We start from the raw sequence: 21,475 nt of genomic DNA on the forward strand, positions 1-21,475 counted from the left end.
ACAACAATGCTTGGTAAGAAATGTACTCATTACCTTGCTCATGTAATTGTAACCCCTCTGTACAGTATTTTCACAATTGAAAAGAAAAAAGAAAAAAGCTATCCTGTCAATAAAATAATTCAAATGGAGGTGTTCCATGCTTCTCAGACTGAAGCCCAGATTGTTTCCTAGGCAAATAAAACTAAAGAAACTGAAGTTCTATGAAAATATTTTAAAAACTAAATCTGCTTTAAAAACGTCATTCAAGTGAGAACACAGAAAGTTATATGTCTACAATTACAAGATTCTTGAAAGACATTGGGTCTGTGAGCCTTGGTGCAAGGAACAGACATGGTAGAGTCTTATGCTTCCTTGTACCGAGCACAGGGATGGAGTGTGGTTTACAGAAAGCATGCAAAGGCAATGTTTATCCTCAAAAAGCTCCATGCCTGTAATCTTAGCTGCTTAGGAGGCTGAGATCTGAGGATCATGGTTCGAAGCCAGCCAGGACAGGTCTAATGGACTCTCAGAAAAAGCTGAAAGCAGTGCTGTGGTTGAAGTGGTAGAGTACCAGCCTTGAGCAAAGAAAGCTCAGGGATAGTGCCCAGGTCCTGAGTTCAAGTCTCATGACCAGCACACACACACATACACACACACACACAAGTTCCCACTGTAAGAGATTGAGCTTTTACATGAACCTGACCTTGTTACAAGAAAGAATAGGAAAATGGCATTAGAGATACAAGACCCAGGGCTGAGGAAGCAAGGCAAACTCCTTCAGTTATGAGAGGCATGACCTCTGTGCTAGCATCCAGGGCAAATGGGGAGAGCAGTAGCAGCAAGGAAGGAGAGGTAGAGACCAGGAACCCACCAGCTGAAGAGCAGGAGGACGAGAAGAGACATAGGAGGTGGACTAGAAAAAGGAGTTTCTCAAATCCTTGGGTGAGCAATAGAATCAATCTTGATTTTTCAGGAAAGAAGGGGCACCTTAGATTATGATGAACATGCCTGTAGCTTGTTTGACTTTGCAGTCTGCATTAGTCTGCTTCTGCATTAGAAGCTTCTGAGCTGGTGGTATTCAAGTCATCAGAAGAAGATGGAAAGAGGTGGAGCCTACAGGAGGTATCAACTACTCAGCCAGAGGAACATGGGAGTGGGTGAAGCAGAGGAAGTCATGGGCTGAAGAAATTGGAGGGGGTGGCTACTGTCACTCAGGGAATTAAAGAACATCTGATGAGTGAAGGGAAAATGGTTAAGTCCATTATGGATGACAGCTATAATGATGGAATATTCAAATGGAGATGTTCTACAGGTAGTTGTATATCAAAGATGAAAACAAGCTAAAAGCTATGTAGGAGGGATACAGATAAGATGTTCATTGAGTGATTTTAAGATTCAGAAACATACCCATACCAATAAAGTGACCTGATTCTAGATCTAGTTTTCCTTATTTCTTTATTCATTTATGTATTTATTTTCATCTCAAGCCAGTCTTCTTTGAACTACCTTTTTGCCAGGTGTCTAAATGGTATCACCTATGAAACTTGCCTACTTACAGCTAAGTGTGAAAAGTCATACTTATAATCTCAGCACTGAGGAAGCTGGCAACAAAAAGTGATTTTGAGGCCAGCTTGGACTATATAGAAAGACTTTGTTTCAAAACTGGAAACTGGAGGTGGTGGCTAAAGTCTCTAATTCTATTAGGCAGAGATCTGGGATCATAGTTCTAGGCCAGCCCATGCATAAAAGTTGGAAAGACTCCATCTCAACTAATGGCTGGGCACAGTGATTCACACCTGTTATCATATGTACAGGGGAAAGACAGTGTCTGGGTGCAGTGGCATATGACTGTCATCCTCCATAACAGGAGGTAGCATAAGTAAGAAGATCCAAGCTCAGACCTGGCAGGGTCTCAAAACAACCAAAGCATTAAGGATCTGGGTGTGGCTCGGCTAATAGAGCTCCTGCCTAGCAAGTGTGTGGCCATGAGTTCAATTCTCAGTATTGCCAAACTTAAAGCAATAATATCAACACCAATAATAAATTAATCATAATAAATAACACCTGCTTTATGAACCTGAGAAATGGCTTCAACAGAGAAAACATCTGACTCACTAAAGAACATGGCCTCTCCCATGCTTTATAAAAACTAGGATGTGTGTATGTGTAGCTGTATATATAGGTGTATATGTATGTATACCCATGTCTCTCTCTATATATATATCTGTAAGCTAAAGTTTTCTTGCTAAATTGGTTGATCCAGTATTTGTGTTTACCCAGAATGGTGTTTCTTGATGCCTTTTTCCTAGTGTCATTGTAAGAATTATAAGTAGCACCCTCTTCTTCTCTCAAATTGTTAGGATTAACACTACACATTTGCTGCCACCCTTCTGGTATTTTTAAGGGTTTGGCTTCTGTAGTATCTCAATCTGTTCCTAACATTTTAATCTCACTTTTTTTTTCTTTTCCCTCTTTCTTATGGTCATCTTACACCAGAACAAAGGCACCATTATCCCTCTCAGAAAAGCTTAACCAGACGTGTTACATATGCCCTTCTTGGGTATGATAGGCCAAATCTACCCAGGTGAGGTCTTTCCAGGGCCCCTTTCAGTGACCATCGGTGCTTTCATGGCCCAGAGGCCACTACTGCATCACCATTCTATGAGCAATTAACAATTTTGAGTCACTTTATCTTACCACAATTTGCATGGGCATAAACAGATTTTATCATGGTTCTATACTTTGAAAACTTTGTTCTCTCTGTATCTGAGAACCATGATGGATGTTACAGTAATATCTCTGTAATTCCCAACACTCAACTTGTCAGAGAACTTAATTTTGTCACAAAGACTGAACCTTCAGTTCTCCAGGAATTGGCCAATGGTAACTCACCCTAGCTCTTTCCCTGATTGTTACATCAACTTAACAAAAGACTATATTCTGGTTTTCTTCCAGAAGTACCAGAAGAAATAGATTCCCTAAGGTGCTATAATGATTATGGCTATTTTATTGAACCATAATCCATATTACTCAGTGCTACTTACATTGAGTCAAAAGGAAAATGTGTGTGTGTGTGTGTGTGTGTGTGTGTGTGTGTTACTGTGCCAAAGGATCAGAGAGCTGTATTATACCAGCATTATTTTGGCATTGCTGCTACCTAGATTAATTTTCATCTTGCCATTTCTTTTTCAAGTCATCATTACATATTTATGCATCTTGAGATGATCCTTTTTTTTTCCTTCTTCCTCCCCATTGCAGCCTTTTTTGGAAAATACCTCAATGAATATAATGGCAGCTACATCCCTCCTGGGTGGCGAGAATGGCTTGGATTAATCAAGAATTCTCGTTTCTATAATTACACTGTTTGTCGCAATGGTATCAAAGAAAAGCATGGATTTGATTATGCAAAGGTAATTTTCAAGCACTTTTACACTGCATCAATTTGCTTTGTGCATAATGGGGAAAAGCCATTTTCAGTGAGTTAAACTATCCACAAGATTGGCTTTCTATGTTCTCACAATGTTAGAATGAGAAATTTCAAGGTAATTTTCAACTCCAAGCAAGAAAGACTCTGTTCAAATAGCACTGCCTTTGTAGAGTGGTTTTTTTTTACCCCCCTCATTAGGATGAAAGGCAGTCAGCTTTGATGACAGTATCATCAAGACAATCATACATCATCTGCTCTGTCTTGTAATAATTTCTGTTTTCCTTCTTTCTGGATGGCTTGTCCCCATAATCAAATGTTCATCTTGGACTCTTTCTTTTGCGTTTCAGTGGGTTGAAAGTATATTTTGGCTTCAGATTTAGATGTAAAAGTAAGGGCAGTGCAATGATTAAAGGGTGAGAACCCACATTACCTGCTTTTACTTCCTTCTGACCAATCTTAGCAGACATGTGACAAGGGCACCTGTCCCACAGCAGGCAGGAAGAGCCAGCAGAAGTGCCTCAGTCTCTCAGCCATGGGGTTTCCAAAATCCATTCATGGAAACTGAAATTAACATGTCCCTTGTGTCTCTACCAAGTAGATCGATCCTACATTGACTTAAAAATTCATACCGGTGTTGTGATTGCTAACTTAAATATAACTTTTTTTTTTGTAAAAGTAAGGGGAAGATATCTTTCCGTGTAGCTGTTACTTTGCTTTAGATACTCCCTTTCTGCTTCTATCCATCTCTTCCTCATTTACCTAAGAGAAGCCAAGAATCTGCTGTATCTAGCAACCCCTCCCAAAGGCTAGAACACTTGGTAGAAACAGCAAGAGGGAATTTGATTAAATGTTGTTGGCAGAAATGGAAAGGGGAACTTGATTTAATGTTTTTGGCAGGTTGCTGGGTCTTTATTCTTGGCTCAGTTGAAGTGCAAGGGACTTGGAGGGCGATAAGGTACAAATTGGGATCTTTCAGACCCTTCAGAAAGCAATGAATGCAAATGAATTCACAAACACTTCTAATAGACTTTGAGACTCATCAAAGCGGAGAGCTGACAGGGACCTTGGAGGCAAAATTGGAGTCATGTCCTCATTTTAAAAGATGAAGAAAATCAGGCTGGAGTAGTTCAACCCCTCACAGACCCCTGGTCCCTTCCCTGGGTGTGGATATCATCTTTGCATGTGGACAACGTGTGCCACAAGCCCTAATCGTCAGTGCTATCCTTTTCTGTGTGTGGGGATGCTTTCCATGCTTCTTATTCAAGCTATTAACCTTCCATTCCCTGTTGTACTAAGGAGAGCAAAGTAATCAAGATTCTCTCCAAATACTAAATCAGCGTAACTTGCTCATTATCACAGCCGATTAAGCATCAAAGACAACTGTGTCCAAAAAGAACATGTATCTTTTTTTTTAAATAAGTGAGGGAAGAAACGAAACAGACACCCCATAGAAAGAAGGGGCCAGCCTGTGAGCGTGTCCTAATAGTGACATGTGACATAGATTTTTGCCCCTCTTGTACTGCTTTCGCAGCTGTTCTGGTCCTTAAATCTACAACATGTGATTTAGCTATGCCTGGAAGTTTTTGACATTGTGAACATTGCCTAGGACTTTCTGAGTCAACTTTATACTGAGCTCCAGGCCAGGAATACACACGTAAAGGCAGCAGGTGGTTCAATTTAAGTTTTCATCTTTTCTTTTCTTTTTTTTTTATTTCACTTCCTCCCTCCCCCTTACTGACTTGCATGAACCCTCCCCTGACTGTGGGTTAAGTCATTTTATTAGCAAGTCAGGCACTAATCCCAGCAGCTGTATTCCTTTAGTTGTGCAATTAACACAGTATAATCGGCAGGAAATCAACTGCTCCCTATATTTAAATGTTTCAAGTTTAAATTAATTGATAAAATGTTGCAGCTTTTCCCAGGAGCCTGGACTGGGGGCTATGGCTTTGATTAGAGATTATTGTGTTATCCCCACAGGTGAAGTTTTAATTGAAAGGAAAGATCTGTTCTCATTTTTTTTTGTGCACTTCTATATGCATTAGTGTGTAAATTTCTTTGTGTGTGTGTGTGTGTGTTCCACAACTATGAATTTGATGTGGGTGTGGGTGTTTCCTGCCCTTGAAGTAATTAAATTCATTGCCAACGAATTACATCAAGGAAACCTGAGAATGAAATATGTATCCGGTATTTCATGTGTTCTTGCGCTTGTATTGCCAGTTCTGATCATTATCTTGGGCAAACACGACTTACCTTTTTTTTCTCCTTCCCTAATTGCTAAATTGTGCATTACTTAAAATACCTTTTTTGTTTGCATGTTCCTCAGCCAGCAACCCTAGAACTTAATGGCAACTGATTTTCTCTTTTCTTGAAGATGTTGGTGCTGCCTTGGGAGGTACCATTTTCTTTCCTGCCTCAGACCTTCCCTCAGCGTTCAGTGAGTTGCTCTGAAGAAAGCAGTGCTCAAATGTGATCTGATGACTGTCACTTTTTGTAATTTTTGTTTTGTGTCAAATGTATGTTTCAGGACTACTTCACTGACTTAATCACTAACGAGAGCATTAATTACTTCAAAATGTCTAAGAGAATGTATCCCCATAGGCCCGTAATGATGGTGATCAGCCACGCTGCGCCCCATGGCCCCGAGGACTCAGCTCCACAGTTTTCAAAACTGTACCCCAATGCTTCCCAACACATGTGAGTACCCACATCAACCCTCCACCCTGCCAGTCACAGCCTTTCTCCCCACCCTCTCTGCCCCTTAACCCATTTCCTTTTAATCCACCTATTCTACCAGCAAGGCAAAGATGCCAGCGTTCACCAGGACAGGATGATAGTTTACATGCTTACCGCAGCCACAGACCTGATAAAAAGCCCTGTCTAGGCGATTTGGTTAAGAATCATGTAGCCCACATCTACAGTAACTTTTATGAAGTGACACACATGGAATAAATGGGGGCATTTTTTAGAGAGCTCTCTTTCCATGTGTTAAGGAATGTTCATTGTGTCGTCTTATAATGATGATGCTGATAGGGTGGTATGCTTTCCATAGAAGCAGAGTGGCCATGCAGGGCTGTCTGTCTATAGAAATGTGGGTTTATTTTCTGGGTGAATATTCCAGCTGCCTTGTTGTGCAGAAGACAGTTTGAGTGTTTTGCTCCGGAGCCCTTCTCAGGTCATGACTCTCAAATAACCTATTTCCTTTTGAGAGGCAGAAGTCATGCAAGGTAGTCATGCAAGGGGGGGGGGGGTGCAGGGGAGGGCCTAATGGCTGAGAGGGAAGACAGGGAAAGCAGATGATCCTCACTAGACCTGGGTGGGAAGTCTGGGCACCTTGGCAGCAAAGAACATGGTTTCCTTGTTGACTCTGTCAACGCTGTTTCTCCCAGCCACTGCAATCAATACGTAGTCTTCCATTCAGAGCAGCTAGCACGGGATCTGCCAAAAACTCATCAGTTAGAAAGGCAGGGAGAAGAAATGGATAACTACTTCCTTTATCACAGGCCTCCAAAACTGATAAATAGTGTGCATAAAGAGCACACTGCCTTTCCATCCACACAAACTTTAGAGACAAGGTATCAAATGGAAAGAACTTTTGGAGATAGACCACTGCTGAAGGCACTCTAGTTGCTTGTTATATATGCCAGAAGAATTTCTTTCTATCCTTTATTTTGTGTGTGTGGGGGCGGGGGTGGGGGGGTTGGTTGGTACTGGGGCCTGAACTCAAGTCTGGGTCTTGTTAACTTTTTCACTCAACACTGGTGCTCTACCACTTGAGCTATATCTCCAATTCTGGTTTTTTACTAATTAACTGGACACAAGAGTGTTAAGGATTTTCCTGCCCAGATGAGCTTTGAACCTTAAGGCTTGGATCTGAGTTGCTAGGATTACAGGTGTGAGTCACTGGCACTTGGCCAATTCTTATTGTATGTCTTCTAGTAACTAAGTGATGAATGCAGATCATCTGTATACTAGAAAGAAGTTCAGAGCTGATTCGGAGCAGGATTGAATATGAAGGCAGACAATCACTTATTGCAAGTTGGAAGACCCAAGCCTGGTTTTTGTTATTGTTGTTGTTTGTTTTTATGGTACTGAAGTTTGAATTCATGAACTTGGGCTTACTAAGCAAAAGCTCCGAAAATTTTTTTTTTTTTTTGAAAATCTTCCCTGCATATAATCTGCATCAAAATTCATGAAGGAAGCACTTGGCAAGAGGGTCTCAGTTAAAATTTAGTAACTAGCTGACTTGGTGGAAGAAAAAGGTCTCAGAGATTTTCCTGGATAACCCAGAAACTCACTCACCCTTCTTCCTTTTCTTGTGAATCAGAAATCGCATGTGGAGCCTCCTTGGTTGCATTTTCAAAATCCCAGCCTAAGATGACTTCCTACAACCATAACTTTACAGGTGTTTCCTTGAGTTTGTAGAGAAAGGATTGATAAAATACAGCATTTTATGGTTCCTTAGAAGTGAGCCTGCCTTTGAAGCTTCAAGTCAAGGACCTAAGCCTGTGGGAAAATCAGCCATAGGTCAAGAGGTTCTGACAGCACGGCTGCATGACAATAATTGCACAAGGGAATCTATAGCGATCTCAGTACCTCAACAGTAGCTTTGAAAAAAAAAGAATCTCTGATTCCTACAGTGCAGCATTCCATTTCCTTCCTCAAGTGTGTATGAGTACTGCCTATGTTGCAGAGCTGCTCATGTTACAGGACAGCACAGCCCACAGACAGGCTGAGGAAGACATTATGGCTGATATTCAGAAATCAGAAAGTGAGGACAGGGGTCAACACAGTAGAGTCTACTATCCAAGTCTAGCTTGCTACTAGTTTGTATTAATAAAGATTTATTGAAACATTGCCATACTCATTTGTTTATGTATCATCTATTAATGCTGAGACCTTGAAGGCTAAAATATTTATTATTTGATTCTTTTGACGAGTAAGTTTGTTCAACTCTGTTTAGGAAGGAGACAGGCAAGTATCCAAGGCCAGTACAGAACAGGTCCCTCATGGGGTTATGTAACTTTGTAGTGAAATTACTTGGACCAAAGGGGATTCAAAAGGGGGTTCAAAAGATGAGGAAAAACTGAGTATAGTAGTGCATGCCTGTAATCCTAGCTACAGGCATGAGGCAGAGAGAGGAGAATCTCTAGTTGAAGTCCAGCCAGGCCAACATAGCAAAACTAAAGTAAAAAGGACATAACTAATGTGCTAAAGTGCTTGCCCACCATGTGCATGGGCCTAGATTCAATCAACAAGACTTAAAAGGGGTGGAGAGGTGTTTGTAGATGATGCTCCAGATACTGAGTAGATGGTTTCAGGGAAAGACTATTGCCTAGGCAAGGGTCACTGTATAAGTAGGTCAATCTAAGATGTGACTGAGACCTGCAGAATGGAATGGAATACAAATAAAGCAGTAAAGCTCAAAAAGAAAAGGCTCACAAAACAATGGGAACTTAAGCAAGTTTGCACATTCACCAGAACAGTAACAAAGTATCAGTCCACTTTGTCATTCCCACATGCAAATAGGGTCATCTCTTTTTCTTCCAACTGAACCATCTATGCCCTTACCATTGATTCTAGAGGCGGCAGAATAAAAATATTCAGGCCTGGGCAGGAAACAAGCCTGCTTTCCTGCTTTCCTGCCTCAGTGGCCTTCACTAAACCCCTGAGTAGTTTCTTTCACCTCTCAGAATCTTGAGGGTCTCATCTTTAAAATGGGTAGTAGCTGCACCATGATGTGATGCGGTGAGCAAGAGTTCAGAGAGGCAGCATGGATCTACCCCCCCATTCCACCCCCATCCCCCAAGTCGGGGATGCAGAAGCCACTCCATCCCATCCGTGCTAATTCTTACTAATCCTTTCTACTATGAAGAACCCTATACAACTGCCAATCTATGATCCCTCTTGCCTCACAACAAGTACAGTATTGTACTGTTCAACTTAAAGGTTTAGAAGAAACAGGTGGGGAAGAGACAGTTCCAAGCCTGTCCATGGTTGACACAACACATCTCTTGACAAGCTAAGATTGAATTGCGGTGAACCTCTCAAGATGGCTTATAAAAGGCCAGACAAGACTAGCCCCTATCTAGGCTGTGTTGACCTCTAAGTAGACATAATGAGCTATGGCAAAAGCCAAGATTTTTGTTTGTTCTGTTTTGCTTTGTTTTTGTGTTGGTACTGGCGTTTGAACTCAGGGCCTGGGCACTGTTCCTGACCTTTTTCCTCAAGGTTGTCACTTTACCATTTGAGCCACAGCTCCGTTTCTGGCTTTTTGGTGGTTAATTGGAGATAAGATCCTCACAGATTTTCTTGTCCTGGCTGGCTTTGAATCATGATCTTCAGATCTCAGCCTCCTAAATAGCTAGGCTTACAGGCCTGAACCTCCACCACATGGCACAATTGTCAGTTTAAATAACATTATGAGCCATGGAAAATGAAAATTCATGTGGTTGGTGGGGAATTTCTCTTTAAGCCTTGGGCTTCCTGCACCTTGTTTGTGTGAAGTGCTGTTTCCAGCAGGCTTTGAACTCCAGGCATCTCTGTTGGGAAGGTCTCCCTGGCTGTTGCTGGAGGAAGGGACTGGAGGGAGGGAGTGTGTGCCCATGTGGAAGGCAGTGAGTGCCCAAGTTCAGAGTTCAGAGTTCAGACAAAGGAAGTGAGACAAATTGAAGACAAGTTGTCCATTGTGGTGCATGGAGCTACTGAATTGCCAGTTTCCTTAGCAAAAACATTAGCAAGGCATTCAAGCAATGAGGATGCAAGAAGTTAAGTGCTTTGCGGAATATTTAGCAGGCTCTGTGAAAACAGACCAGAGCTGTAGCCTGTCCCCTGTTGTGTGCAAGGTAGTCACGTGAACATTTTGCTTTAGGTCTTCCTAGGTGGTCGAGCATCACCCATCCCAGTCAGCCAGCCTTGGCTTACAGCTATGTGACTCTCTCAGACTGAGGCCAATGTATGGCGTTGCCACGGTGTTCGCCCCTGTGCAACAGAGAAAGCCATCAATGTCAGCCTACTTACTGGCTTCACACACTGAGGGGAATGAGAGCAGGCTAGCGCCCCCTTTAGCCATGTGGCAGTACTACTCAATCAGACACTAAGCCTCTTAGAAATCTGGGAAGATCTCCAGTGGAAAAACTTACATCATAAGCCTGGTCATGAAGCCCTTCATTCTGGCTAAGATCCTATCATACTTTGCAATGAATCCTCTCCCTCATGTCCCACTGAGCTGTCATGGCATCAAGGAAGCTAGGATTGCATTATTGCCTAAGTCCCCTTCAGAAAAGCCTTTTTGTTGTTTTATTCTTTGCTGTTCCAGTTGTTTGTTTCCATACTTACAACACATACACACAGGCACATATGCCTATATTTGCTTGCACACTGGCATGTGCACTCTCTCTCTCTCTCTCTCTCTCTCTCTCGCTCTCTCTCTCTCTCTCTCTCTCTCTCACACACACACACACACACACACACAGAGGTTCATTCAAATGACCCCTAAAATCTTGGTGGACCAAGCCATGTCTGCCAATTGGCAAGAATTGTTGTGAGAGGAGAGGAGAGTATACTATACACCTCTGTACATGCTACAGGATAAAGATTTTCCAATGTGTTATCTAAAGCTAGAAAGTAATAGCTTGCCTTAAAATGAATTTGCACATTCTTACTGCATTTCTTGCACAAATTTATGAAAGGTAATGCTTTTGAGGATAATAATTGAGCATACAGCACTAAAGCTCTCTTTTGTATATCCCTCCTTTGTTCTTTATATAACACTGCTCACTCAGACCCTAAAGTTCAAGGTCACAACTTTCTAACTGGTATCATAGAGTAAAGCAAGGCAGCTGAGTCCTAAAAGCTGTAGAAAATATCCTGTCTTTACCCAGGGGCCTGGCCTGCCAATTACTCATATAGTAATTGCAAATTCTTTTTTGTTTACCAAATAAAGTATGTTAACCTGTTCTAGCTAGCTGACATTAAAATATTTTAAAGATAGTATGAACATACTTAAATAATGTTTTATGAATCCAGAGTAAACCTAGAAATAATCTCACAACACATGCATTTCTTCAAACTATTTCTTTGCTAGTAAGAAGAGTTACTCTCCTAAAATACCCACTGATCACAGAGAAAGGGGAGCTTATTGGCTTGCAAAATTCTTGTCCCTACTTTGCCAATAAGTAACACTGAAGAGAGAATCAAATCCCAAGAAGAATCAGTGTGATAATGAGGTGGAACTCAAAAACTTGTGATCTAGGTGCTGAGTAGTAAATCCGAACAAGCAATAGCAGAGTACATGATTGCCTTGATGGGGAAAACTTACAAGTTTTAAATACAGGAGAATTAAACTTTGTGGAAGCAGAAATGTTTTCTTGGGAATATATTTTTCTACGGAGTATGTTTTCTAGGACACAAAAGTCTGAGTAAACCCCTAATCCTACAGACAACAGAAAGTATTAGCAGGCTGAGCACCTATAGTTTGCCACTGATACAGTTTACTATTATTATTATTATTATTATTATTTTGCCAGTATGGGATTTGAATTTGGGGTCTCACACTTTCTAAGCTTACTTTCTGGATTGGCACTCTGCCACTTGAGCCACACCCCCAAACCAGTTTGTGTGTGTGTGTGTGTGTGTGTGTGTGTGTCATACTAGGGCTTAAACTCAGGACCTCATGCTGTCTCTCAGCTTTTTTGTTCACTGCTGGTGTTGTACCATTTGGGCCATGCTTCCACTTCTGCTTTTTTTTTTTTGGCTATTTAATTAAGAATAATAGTCTCTCAGATTTGTCTGGCCAGGCTGGCTCCTAACTTCAATTCTGAGATTTTGGTCTCCTGATTAGCTAGGATTATAGATATGAGCCATAGACCACCATAACAGTATGTCCTTTTGCCTTATCCTACTTTAAAGCAACAGCCAGTGTTACCCTGCCTTCTCTCTGATATATCCAATGTGTCTTAGAGAGTGAGATTTTGTATTTGCACCCCCAAATTGAAACTTCGAGGCACCCAGATGGGAAGCAGAATAGTCTGTGTCAAGATGAAGGTTGAGAGGATTGAAGGAATTGCTCTGGACAGAAAAACAAAAACAAAAACACACACACACAACACACAAAAAAACAATGTGTTCATCCCTTCTCCTTTTAATGGCTAGGACATCGAGTCCCTCTGCAGTGCTGTGGCTCAGGATGCAGATCATTGTGTGATGTCATTGTGAGAGGTGCCAATCTTGAGCATCTTGCCTTCTCATTGGTACAATGGAGACAAGATGCCCTGATGAATAACTGAATAATAAGCTCTCTCCTAAGTCCCTATAAGGATAAGATAGTTAGTCCTGAACTTGCTCCTTTGAAGTTGTTGTTTCCACTCTACAGATGGAGAAACCGAGGCTTGAATAACAAAGAAAAACCTGTCCCTAGTCGAGTTCTAGAAAGTAACTTCAGATGTGATTCAAAACCTGGTAGCATCTGTATTTTGTTTTGTTTTGTTTCACTTTAACCTAAAACAGTTCCCACTGCGTTGTTCAGTGGCTTGGGTTCCAGCTGACAGACAGCTCCAAGCCCTGTTTAAATAATCTGAAGTCAATCCCTGGTTAGGGAAGGAAGCCTTGATTTTCACTAGAGGAACAGTAGGCTGCATCTTCCAGGAAGTTAGCAGAGCTCAGCAGGAGGCAAACCACAGCACTTTTCAACAACCTTGTCAGTTCCACTAACCCTGGACCTTCCACCTGCAGGTCCCAGAACAGCAGCTGCTCTGGAGGATGCTGTGGCTGTCTGTCTTCCTTTAAAAAGCAAACTGTCCCCCCTCCTTGCCACCCGCTGGGACCCCACCTGAGATTCCATTCCTGGAGTTGGAGGTCTTCCCCCACCCCCATCCAGAAATCCAAGAAAGCCAAGGGGAGGAGGGATGGACAGCTTTGACAACAGGCCCTGAACTCTCCCTTTTAATGTAAACCAGATTGAACATATGTCATTCGGTAAATCCAGGAGTCCAATTTGAGGCTTGTAATTTGCTGCAAGCTTCCCAGCTCGACAGGGCAAGGTGGGCTGGCCTGAGAGCGTCAAGGTACCGGGGAGAAGATGTAATTTGCCCTCTGTGAGCCTGCATGTCGGCTCTCTATTATAATTTTTTTTATTTGTGCTGAGGTTTTGTGGTTTAAAAAAAGTCAACTAGATTTATTTTAAAATTAAGCTGACCCAACATCAAAGGCAGTGAGAGGAGGCTGTTTATTAGAAAGAACCCCTGTGTAATCTTTTATAGCCATATTCTCTTACAGGGCACCTATCAGCAAATGGTTAGGAGACCTTTCAAGAACAACTCGCTCTATTTCTTTGACCTCAAACTACCCCCCCATGAGTGAAAACCTCTTTGTAAGGGGATTTAGAAGCCTCCCCTCTCCTTCTCCTCAACCTTTTAATCTAATCCTGTTTGTAACTTGACATGCTGCATAAGAATGAGAAACAGAGACTTCATTCCCTCACCCATTTCCTTCCCACTGTGGTCGGTTCTACATAGCAGGATCCTCTCAGGCCAAATAATAGGCCTGTGTGGCCCATGAACTATGTATTTAGGAGGTAGAAAAGGGTTTGTGAATTAAAGGTTTTCTCTGAAGTCTAGAGCTGGTGGCTCATGCCTATAATCCTACTCAGGAGGCTGGGATCCAGAGAATCACAGTTTAAGGCCAGCCCTGGGAGAAAAGTCTATACAAACCCAGAGAGAGAAAAAGAGAAAAGGAGGGAGGGAGAGGGAGAGAGAGAGAGAGACAGACAGACAGACAGACAGACAGACAGACAGAGATTTTCTTTTTGAAAAAATGGCAAGTAACACCTGAAGAGTTTGCATGTTAATATTATAAAGGATTTATTTTGATCCCAGACACCCAGATGGTTATATTTGTTTACTGGCTTATGGAGGAAAATCAAGGGCCTCTGCTCAAGACATTTTAAATATGTATATATAGTCATTCCTCAAACCAAAATAGATCTATGAGCTGATGGAAAAATGACTTAAACTGGAAATACTCATCTCCCCTCTTGACAGCCACATCCTGAAAACACCAGAGCTTTCCTTGCTGCCAACCATGCTGAATCTTCTCCCTCACCTTTCCCTCCCCCAAAACACCCTGTGGCTGTGAAAGGATAACCTGTGAACCAAGGTTTGTACCATTTGGCTACAAGATGCTGGGGGAAAAAACAACAAAAACCAAAAACAAACCTTTCCTGAGAGATTCCAGAGCCCCTTCCCCTGTTCCCATCCTCCCCCTGGCCTCTGACCTATTGTACTTCACTTGTCTGCCTTAATAAGAGACCTTAGTTGTAAGAAAACGTTCAGATTGTTTCTCTGGCCAGGCTGAAGAAGACTTGATTGCCCTTCTCAGCTTGTTCATTACAATCAACCCGTTGGCCCGCCTCTCTCTCTCTCTCTCTCTCACTCTTTCTCTCTCTCTCTCCCTCTTGAGCTCCCCTCTCTGCCCTTTTCTTTATTCATACTCCCGATACTTGAACTATCTCCCTTGAAATATTCACTTGAAATATTTCCTTACATGAGCCCCATTTATAGATGAGCAAATCGAGTTGCACCCTCTCTTCCACTCCGTGAAACTGTCCCTTTAGATGACGTTCGCCTGCCCTGCTGAGCATAACTTGTCTGTTGAGCTCATTTGGTACTTGTACTGTCGCATGTCTGCTCACTAACAAGCATCTGTACTGATCTCAGAGTAACTTGTAACAAGAAGGCCAATGGCACTGCTGTTAGCATTCTCCATAGTATGAAGGGAGAGTGTCAAATTCTCCTAGCAGAAGGAAATGAGTGATGACAGCTGACATTTTTATGGCTCAGTGTACATGAGAAATGTTCTAGTGTAAACTCATTCACCTCATTGGAAAGTCACCACAGCACCACCAGTTAGTTAGGTCTCATGAAAGCACTGGATTTCATTTCTATTGATGGATCCTGTAGTCCCTTTTAGTTAACTGTATCCACGGTCATTCACTGATGGGTTTCTCCCCAAAATAGAGATGAAGTAACCAGATTTCTCAATGAACATAGACGGTTGCTTACTTTGGGAGACTGGCTATTTCATTCAAAATATTATATTCATTCACTGTATTTGATGTCAGTGACCTGCATCTTGTATATACATTTTTCTAATTTGGGAAGGGGAAGAGAAATAACAAAATGCTGAAACAAGGATACAGATTGACCCATTGTAACAATGAGATGTACAAGACACTAGGCAGAAAACGAACTTTACAACTTTGGGGGGAGAGGGGAGTTGGGGAGGTGGGAAGGGAAGGGATAGTAGGGGAAAAACAAAGGAGGAGGTAACAATGCTTGATAGGAAATTACCTTACTCATGTAACTGTAACCTGTCTGTACACTATTTTTACAATAAAAAAAAATTAAAAAAGTACACACTTCCATCTAGCAGGTGAAGAATTTCTGGAAAAAGTAATTTCTGAATCAACTATTTTACTGATGGTAGAACTATTTAAGTGGTCTATTTCCTCCTTCCTTCCTACATCCTCAGATGTAGGAAGGACTTTCACTTCAATTTTGCTCATTTGGCTACAGCAAGTGAGCTTTGGAATCCTGTTTTCATTCTACCACTTTTGTTAATGGCTTGGCCTTAATATTTTCATCTTTAGATGGAGACAGTAAACTCAATTCCCAGAACAACTAAGATATAAAATGAGACAACATATATCAAAGACTACACAATACTTCACATGTGGTAAATATGACCACCATGTGCTTAACAACATTTAAAGAAAAGACTTGTCTAGTAGAAAGTTCTAGAACAAATTGTTCTTAATGTAAGAACCCCTCTAGCACGTTAAGAAAATGAGGTAGTGACATCCACTGGCAGAGGGTTGGATAAACCTTTAAGGGGAAAATGACATATTTTGTGAGTCTCCACTGGAAAGTACGCCATGTTTCTTAGATCTCTGTGGTGGCTTAGATACAGACTTAAACTAACTTAATCTGGCACAATAAAATGTGCTTCCCTGTAGTATACAAAATTTGTGTCTTGAGAACACGTATCAACTTGTTGTCTAAATATGTAAGTTGGTAAATGTGTAAACTTCAGAAATGGTCTTGGTTGAAATTCCAGCAAAGATAATTAAATTAATGGTTTAAATATACAATGGAATGCAAAAAACTCATGGACATTTATGAGAAACCAATAAGATACTCAAGAGATTCAAGAGGGAAGAAAAAAATATGTTGACATCATATTCTATAGGTTTTATTTTTAATAACTAGCAATAAAATTTTTACGAGTTAACATTGCCCTGAGAACATTCCCTTCTGTATTACTGAGTTGTATCTGTAGATTTGTAACATAAACATAATCATGTAGATGTATTTCTTACGCATTTCAGTTACTGAACCCATGTGAACTTATACTAATGATATGTCAGCGGCCAGTCCTGATTTTCTCAGTATGAGTTCTGGTACCTTCACAGGATGGATGCTGTCTCCAGTGGTGAGGGTTTCAGATCTTTTTAATAGGGTTTAAATTATCCTTTCTGAGTGATTATTTAACAATCTTCAACTTGTTTCTGAATGGATAAGTAAAAAAATTTTTTTAATGTGTATGTATATAGTAAGAGTCTTTTCTGGATAATTTCAGAACTCCAAGTTATAACTATGCACCCAACATGGATAAACACTGGATTATGCAGTACACAGGACCAATGCTGCCCATCCACATGGAATTTACAAATGTTCTACAGCGTAAAAGGCTCCAGACTCTGATGTCAGTGGATGATTCTGTGGAACGGGTGAGGATATGAATCCACTCCAGGGAAAGGTTCATGTTGGGCTTCATTTGCATAGATCCGTTCCTGCTTATTTCTTTCATATCCCAGTATCCATGTAGGGACAGAGACAGAAAGGGAAGGAGAAGTAAGGGAGGAGAAATGGAGTGGGGGGAGCTTAGAGAAATACCAGATCAGCAACTTACTCATTATTCCCTCATTCTTCTCCAGGTTTAGTTCTTAAGGAACCAGTGACAAAAGAGAGAAAAAGACAAACATAAATTAAAGGTTCTGTCCTCTAATATCTTCAGAAATTAAGCAAATGATTTAAATGACTAAGACAAGTGGAGTATAAGGCAATAAAGATTGGTAATGATGTTGTTGAACTTAAAATTAAGTGCCTTGTCTAAAACAACAACTATTTAGCTGTAGCTAATTTTAACCATGTGGAAATGTGAATCGAGTATCATGAAGGTTTTTTTGCCTATTTAATAGAAATCAGAACTACAAAAAAAATTTGAAATTTCCTCAATTTTAAAATCTAGAATAAGGCAAGAAATACATGTGTAAGGCTAAGAGGCTGCCTGTTTTTAACCATAATAATTAGATAAAAGAGTACTAACATTAAAATTTGCCTTAACAATGGATTTTCATAGTAAAGTCTATGAAGTTTTGGTGGTAGAGAGGTTGTTCTGTGGTTTGATGTTGTTTTGTTTGCTGTTTTATCAAACAAGCAAAGCCTCAAGTGACATGTGCCAGATTCAAAAAAGTTACATTTCAAATATGTCACTGGATCTTTTCCCACCAGAATTGTAAGCAGTGAGAAAAGGTGGAGCATGTTCATATACTTTTTCACCTTACTAGAGCAACTCTTGGCTTAAAGAAGCCAGGCACTGATGACTCGACATGTGTAATCCTAGTTACTTAGGAGGCTGAGATCTGAGGATTATCGTCCAAAGCCAGCCAGGGCAGGAAAAGTCTGTGAGACTCTTACCTGCAATTAGCCACCAAAAATCCAGGAGAGGAGCTATGGCACAAGTGTCAAAGCACCAGCCTTGAGCAACAAAAAAGGACAGTGCCTACATGCTGAGTTGAAGACCCAGCACTGGCACCAATCTCTCCCCCCCCTCCAAAAAAGGAAAATAAGAAGTGGGTAGAAACCACAGTCATACTACAGAGTGCCATGCTATGTGACAGTTGACTCTGACTTGTGCACTGTGTTTCAGCTCTATAACATGCTGGTGGAGACTGGGGAGCTGGACAACACTTATATCATCTACACCGCCGACCATGGCTACCATATTGGGCAGTTTGGACTGGTCAAAGGGAAGTCCATGCCATATGACTTTGACATCCGTGTGCCCTTCTTTATTCGTGGTCCAAGTGTAGAACCAGGAGCCATGTACGTATTTCTCTGTAGGATTTAGCTGTTGCAGCTCATGTGTCTGACATCATGCCATTGCTAATCCAGTGTCTGGTTTCCTTTCAACCCAAACTAAAAAAGTGTCTGCGGGGTTGGTAATTCAGAAGATGAAAACCTTTCCCCCTGCCATGTGTTAAGGTAACATAAGCATACTGTATAAAGAGAAAGGCAAAATAACAGTATCAATGGCTAGTTTTCTCCTTAACCAGAATCTATGTCTTTTTGTCTGTGTCCATTGTCAGAATGTAATCCTTCAGATCATCATCTTTACATTCTCAGAATCAGAGCTGTACTGTTATTTGTAGAAAAGGTCATTGCTGCCCTCTTCCTTTTTTGTTGTTGTTGGTGGTAGTTGCAGGATTTGAACTTAGGGCCTGGGTGCTATCCCTGAGCTCTTTTGCTCAATGCTAGTACTCTACCACTTTGAGCCACAGCCCCACTTCTGGTTTTCAAGTGGTTAATTGGAGATAAGAGTCTCATGAGGACTTTTCTGCCTGGGCTGGCTTTGGATCTTGCTCCTCAAATCTCAGTCTCCTCAGTAGCTAGGATTACAGGTGTGAGCCACTGGCACCTGGCTTTACTTTTTACTTTTTAAAAATTACTACCATAATTTTTTTAAAGAAAATGAAATGTTATACTGCCTTACTTTCCTCAAAAAAATAAAGATACTTTTCTTTTTAAATTAAATTTGTAATATCTTTAAGAAGGTGTACAAATGGTAAGTACCATTCAACACACCAATTTACAAGTACTATGCATCATGATGGGTATGACCCCTTTATCATTCTCCCCCTTAGATACTTCCAAGAAAAAAGGGAACTAGAGTTGTTTCTGCTCCTTAGGTTGACCACTATAGCTCTTTCCACCCTTGTTTTACCATTGCAAAATTGGTTTCACATGCCTTGCCAATCATTTCAGAATGTTTTGTATAAAGTGTTTTGAAAGAATTATGGAAAGAGTGAAAAAAAAAGAATATTCAAAACAGCACCTAACTCGTGCCCTACTAGAACATTGGAGAAGTTGGACAGGTGGTGTAAAACCTGCTTCAGAGATTTTGTTTCTGAAGCTGGGGGCCTAGAGCCCAGGATTCTAAATGTTACCCATAAGTCCCATGTGCCATGGTGTATCCTGGGAGAAGATGATGGGAGGAAGTAAGGTTTCTCTGAACAACAGTGTTATGTTTTATGTGATCATTAAAAAGCTTCTTGGAAGCCAGCCACTGGGGCTCATGCCTGTAATCCTAGCTACTCAGAAGGCTGAGATCTAAGTATTGCTATTCAAAGCCAGTCCGGGCAGGGAAGTCTGTGAGGCTCTTATCTCCAATAAACTACTAAAAAAGCCAGAAATGGAACTGTGGCTTTGAGCATAAAAGCTTTGGGACAGAACCCAGGCCCTGAGTTCAAGCCCCAGGATCAGTTAAAACACAAACAAACAAACAACAGACAAAAACACCTTGGAACGATCCTATCTAGTTAGAAAGCTTTATATTTAAAATTATATTCAACACTAAAAACTGTGCACTTTTTCTTTAAACCATTTATTAAGAATATTGATGCTAAAGGCCCAGTTCAATAGAGGAGATAGGGACCATCTGGTTTTCCAAAAAAGCATGTATCCCACAGAAACCATGAGTCAGTTCCTATCTTGTCCAGCTATGCAGCCAGAGCTTTGAGGGCATCTCTCCAGCCTGAACCCCACGAGAGTCAATTAATCTTGCTCAGAAGCAGCATTGTTGATGGCTGTTCACTCATTTTGGCTAAATGCCACTGCCCTTCCTTAGGAGACTAGACGAGTAGGTGAGGAGGTAGAGGTCAATGAATCACTGCTGTGGGAAGGGCAGCCCTAAATGCCACCCTCTACCGTGTTCAGGCTGTAACTGTTGTCTCTGATTTTTCAGCGTCTCACAGATTGTTCTTAACATCGACCTGGCCCCTACGATCCTGGATATTGCAGGGCTTGATACACCTCCCGACGTGGATGGCAAGTCTGTCCTCAAACTTCTGGACCTGGAAAAGCCAGGTAACAGGTGCGTTAAAACACTTTCTCTCAGCCAGCTCCAAGCACATTGAACTCCCTCACTGGAGCCAGAGCCAGCCAGTAGCTACAACAAGTGGAGGCAAAGTATGCTTTACTCATGAAAATAACCTTGAGCTGTTGGTGAATACCACATTGACGGAGGTGCAGTCGTGGGCTGCAGGAAGTGAGAGGTGTTTCTTTTAAATAAACTTGTTAGCATAGAACCATTTGGAAAAAAACGTCCAGATGCCAACAGTAAATATTATTATTTTGCTTTCAGGTTTCGAACAAACAAGAAGGCCAAAATTTGGCGCGATACATTCCTAGTGGAAAGAGGGTAATTATTGGTTCCTGGGGTATTTCTGGGAACTATCCTAGTGGGCCACTTTTCTTATTGGGTATTTTTTTTTCTCTTTATTTTGATTGACTAAGCATGCAGATTTCTCCAGCTTAGTAGTGAAATTGAATGGTTTGTTACTTGTTTGCTATTAGATACTGAAGTAATTAATCCTGCATCAGAACTTAAAGAATAAATCTCTTAAGATGGGACCAGAAACTCTCAATGTTATGTAAAGCTTCCCTCTGGCCTTCTCGTTTCTTCCTCAACCATCCTTCCTGTCTTCCTCCATGCATCCTCCAAGGCTTGCTCAATTTTTGACTTTCTACCTCTTTTCCTTATGCTCCTTTCATTGTTTTAAATATGTAAATTCATGCCATTGTAATTAGTTCCATAGTCACTTCTGGTTTCCCTTTTTGACTTAGACAATTCATTGCCATGATGTTTTTTCTTTACATAAATTAGGAGAGAGAAAGGTATTTATATAGTTGTTTGTTAACAAAAAGAACTTGCACAAGGTTTTACTAATGCTTT

At 41.1% G+C, this 21,475-nt stretch overlaps 1 protein-coding gene across 2 annotated transcripts in view; it reads left to right on the top strand.

Annotated features, from left to right (window-relative positions):
* The window catches only part of Sulf1 (sulfatase 1), an 85,958-nt gene that overhangs the window by 24,025 nt on the left and 40,458 nt on the right, over window positions 1–21,475 (top strand). For both annotated transcript variants that reach the window (XM_042666969.1, XM_042666978.1), the window contains exons 4-9: window positions 3,238–3,389; window positions 5,931–6,100; window positions 17,039–17,189; window positions 18,392–18,567; window positions 20,486–20,614; window positions 20,885–20,941. In XM_042666969.1, the coding sequence (XP_042522903.1) occupies window positions 3,238–3,389; window positions 5,931–6,100; window positions 17,039–17,189; window positions 18,392–18,567; window positions 20,486–20,614; window positions 20,885–20,941 (835 nt within the window). The remainder of the gene's footprint in view (window positions 1–3,237; window positions 3,390–5,930; window positions 6,101–17,038; window positions 17,190–18,391; window positions 18,568–20,485; window positions 20,615–20,884; window positions 20,942–21,475) is intronic.

The sequence above is a fragment of the Dipodomys spectabilis genome, unplaced genomic scaffold (genome assembly GCF_019054845.1).
Source record: "Dipodomys spectabilis isolate Male_0828 unplaced genomic scaffold, ASM1905484v1 ptg000015l, whole genome shotgun sequence".
In the NCBI taxonomy this organism is placed as follows: Eukaryota; Metazoa; Chordata; class Mammalia; order Rodentia; family Heteromyidae; genus Dipodomys; species Dipodomys spectabilis.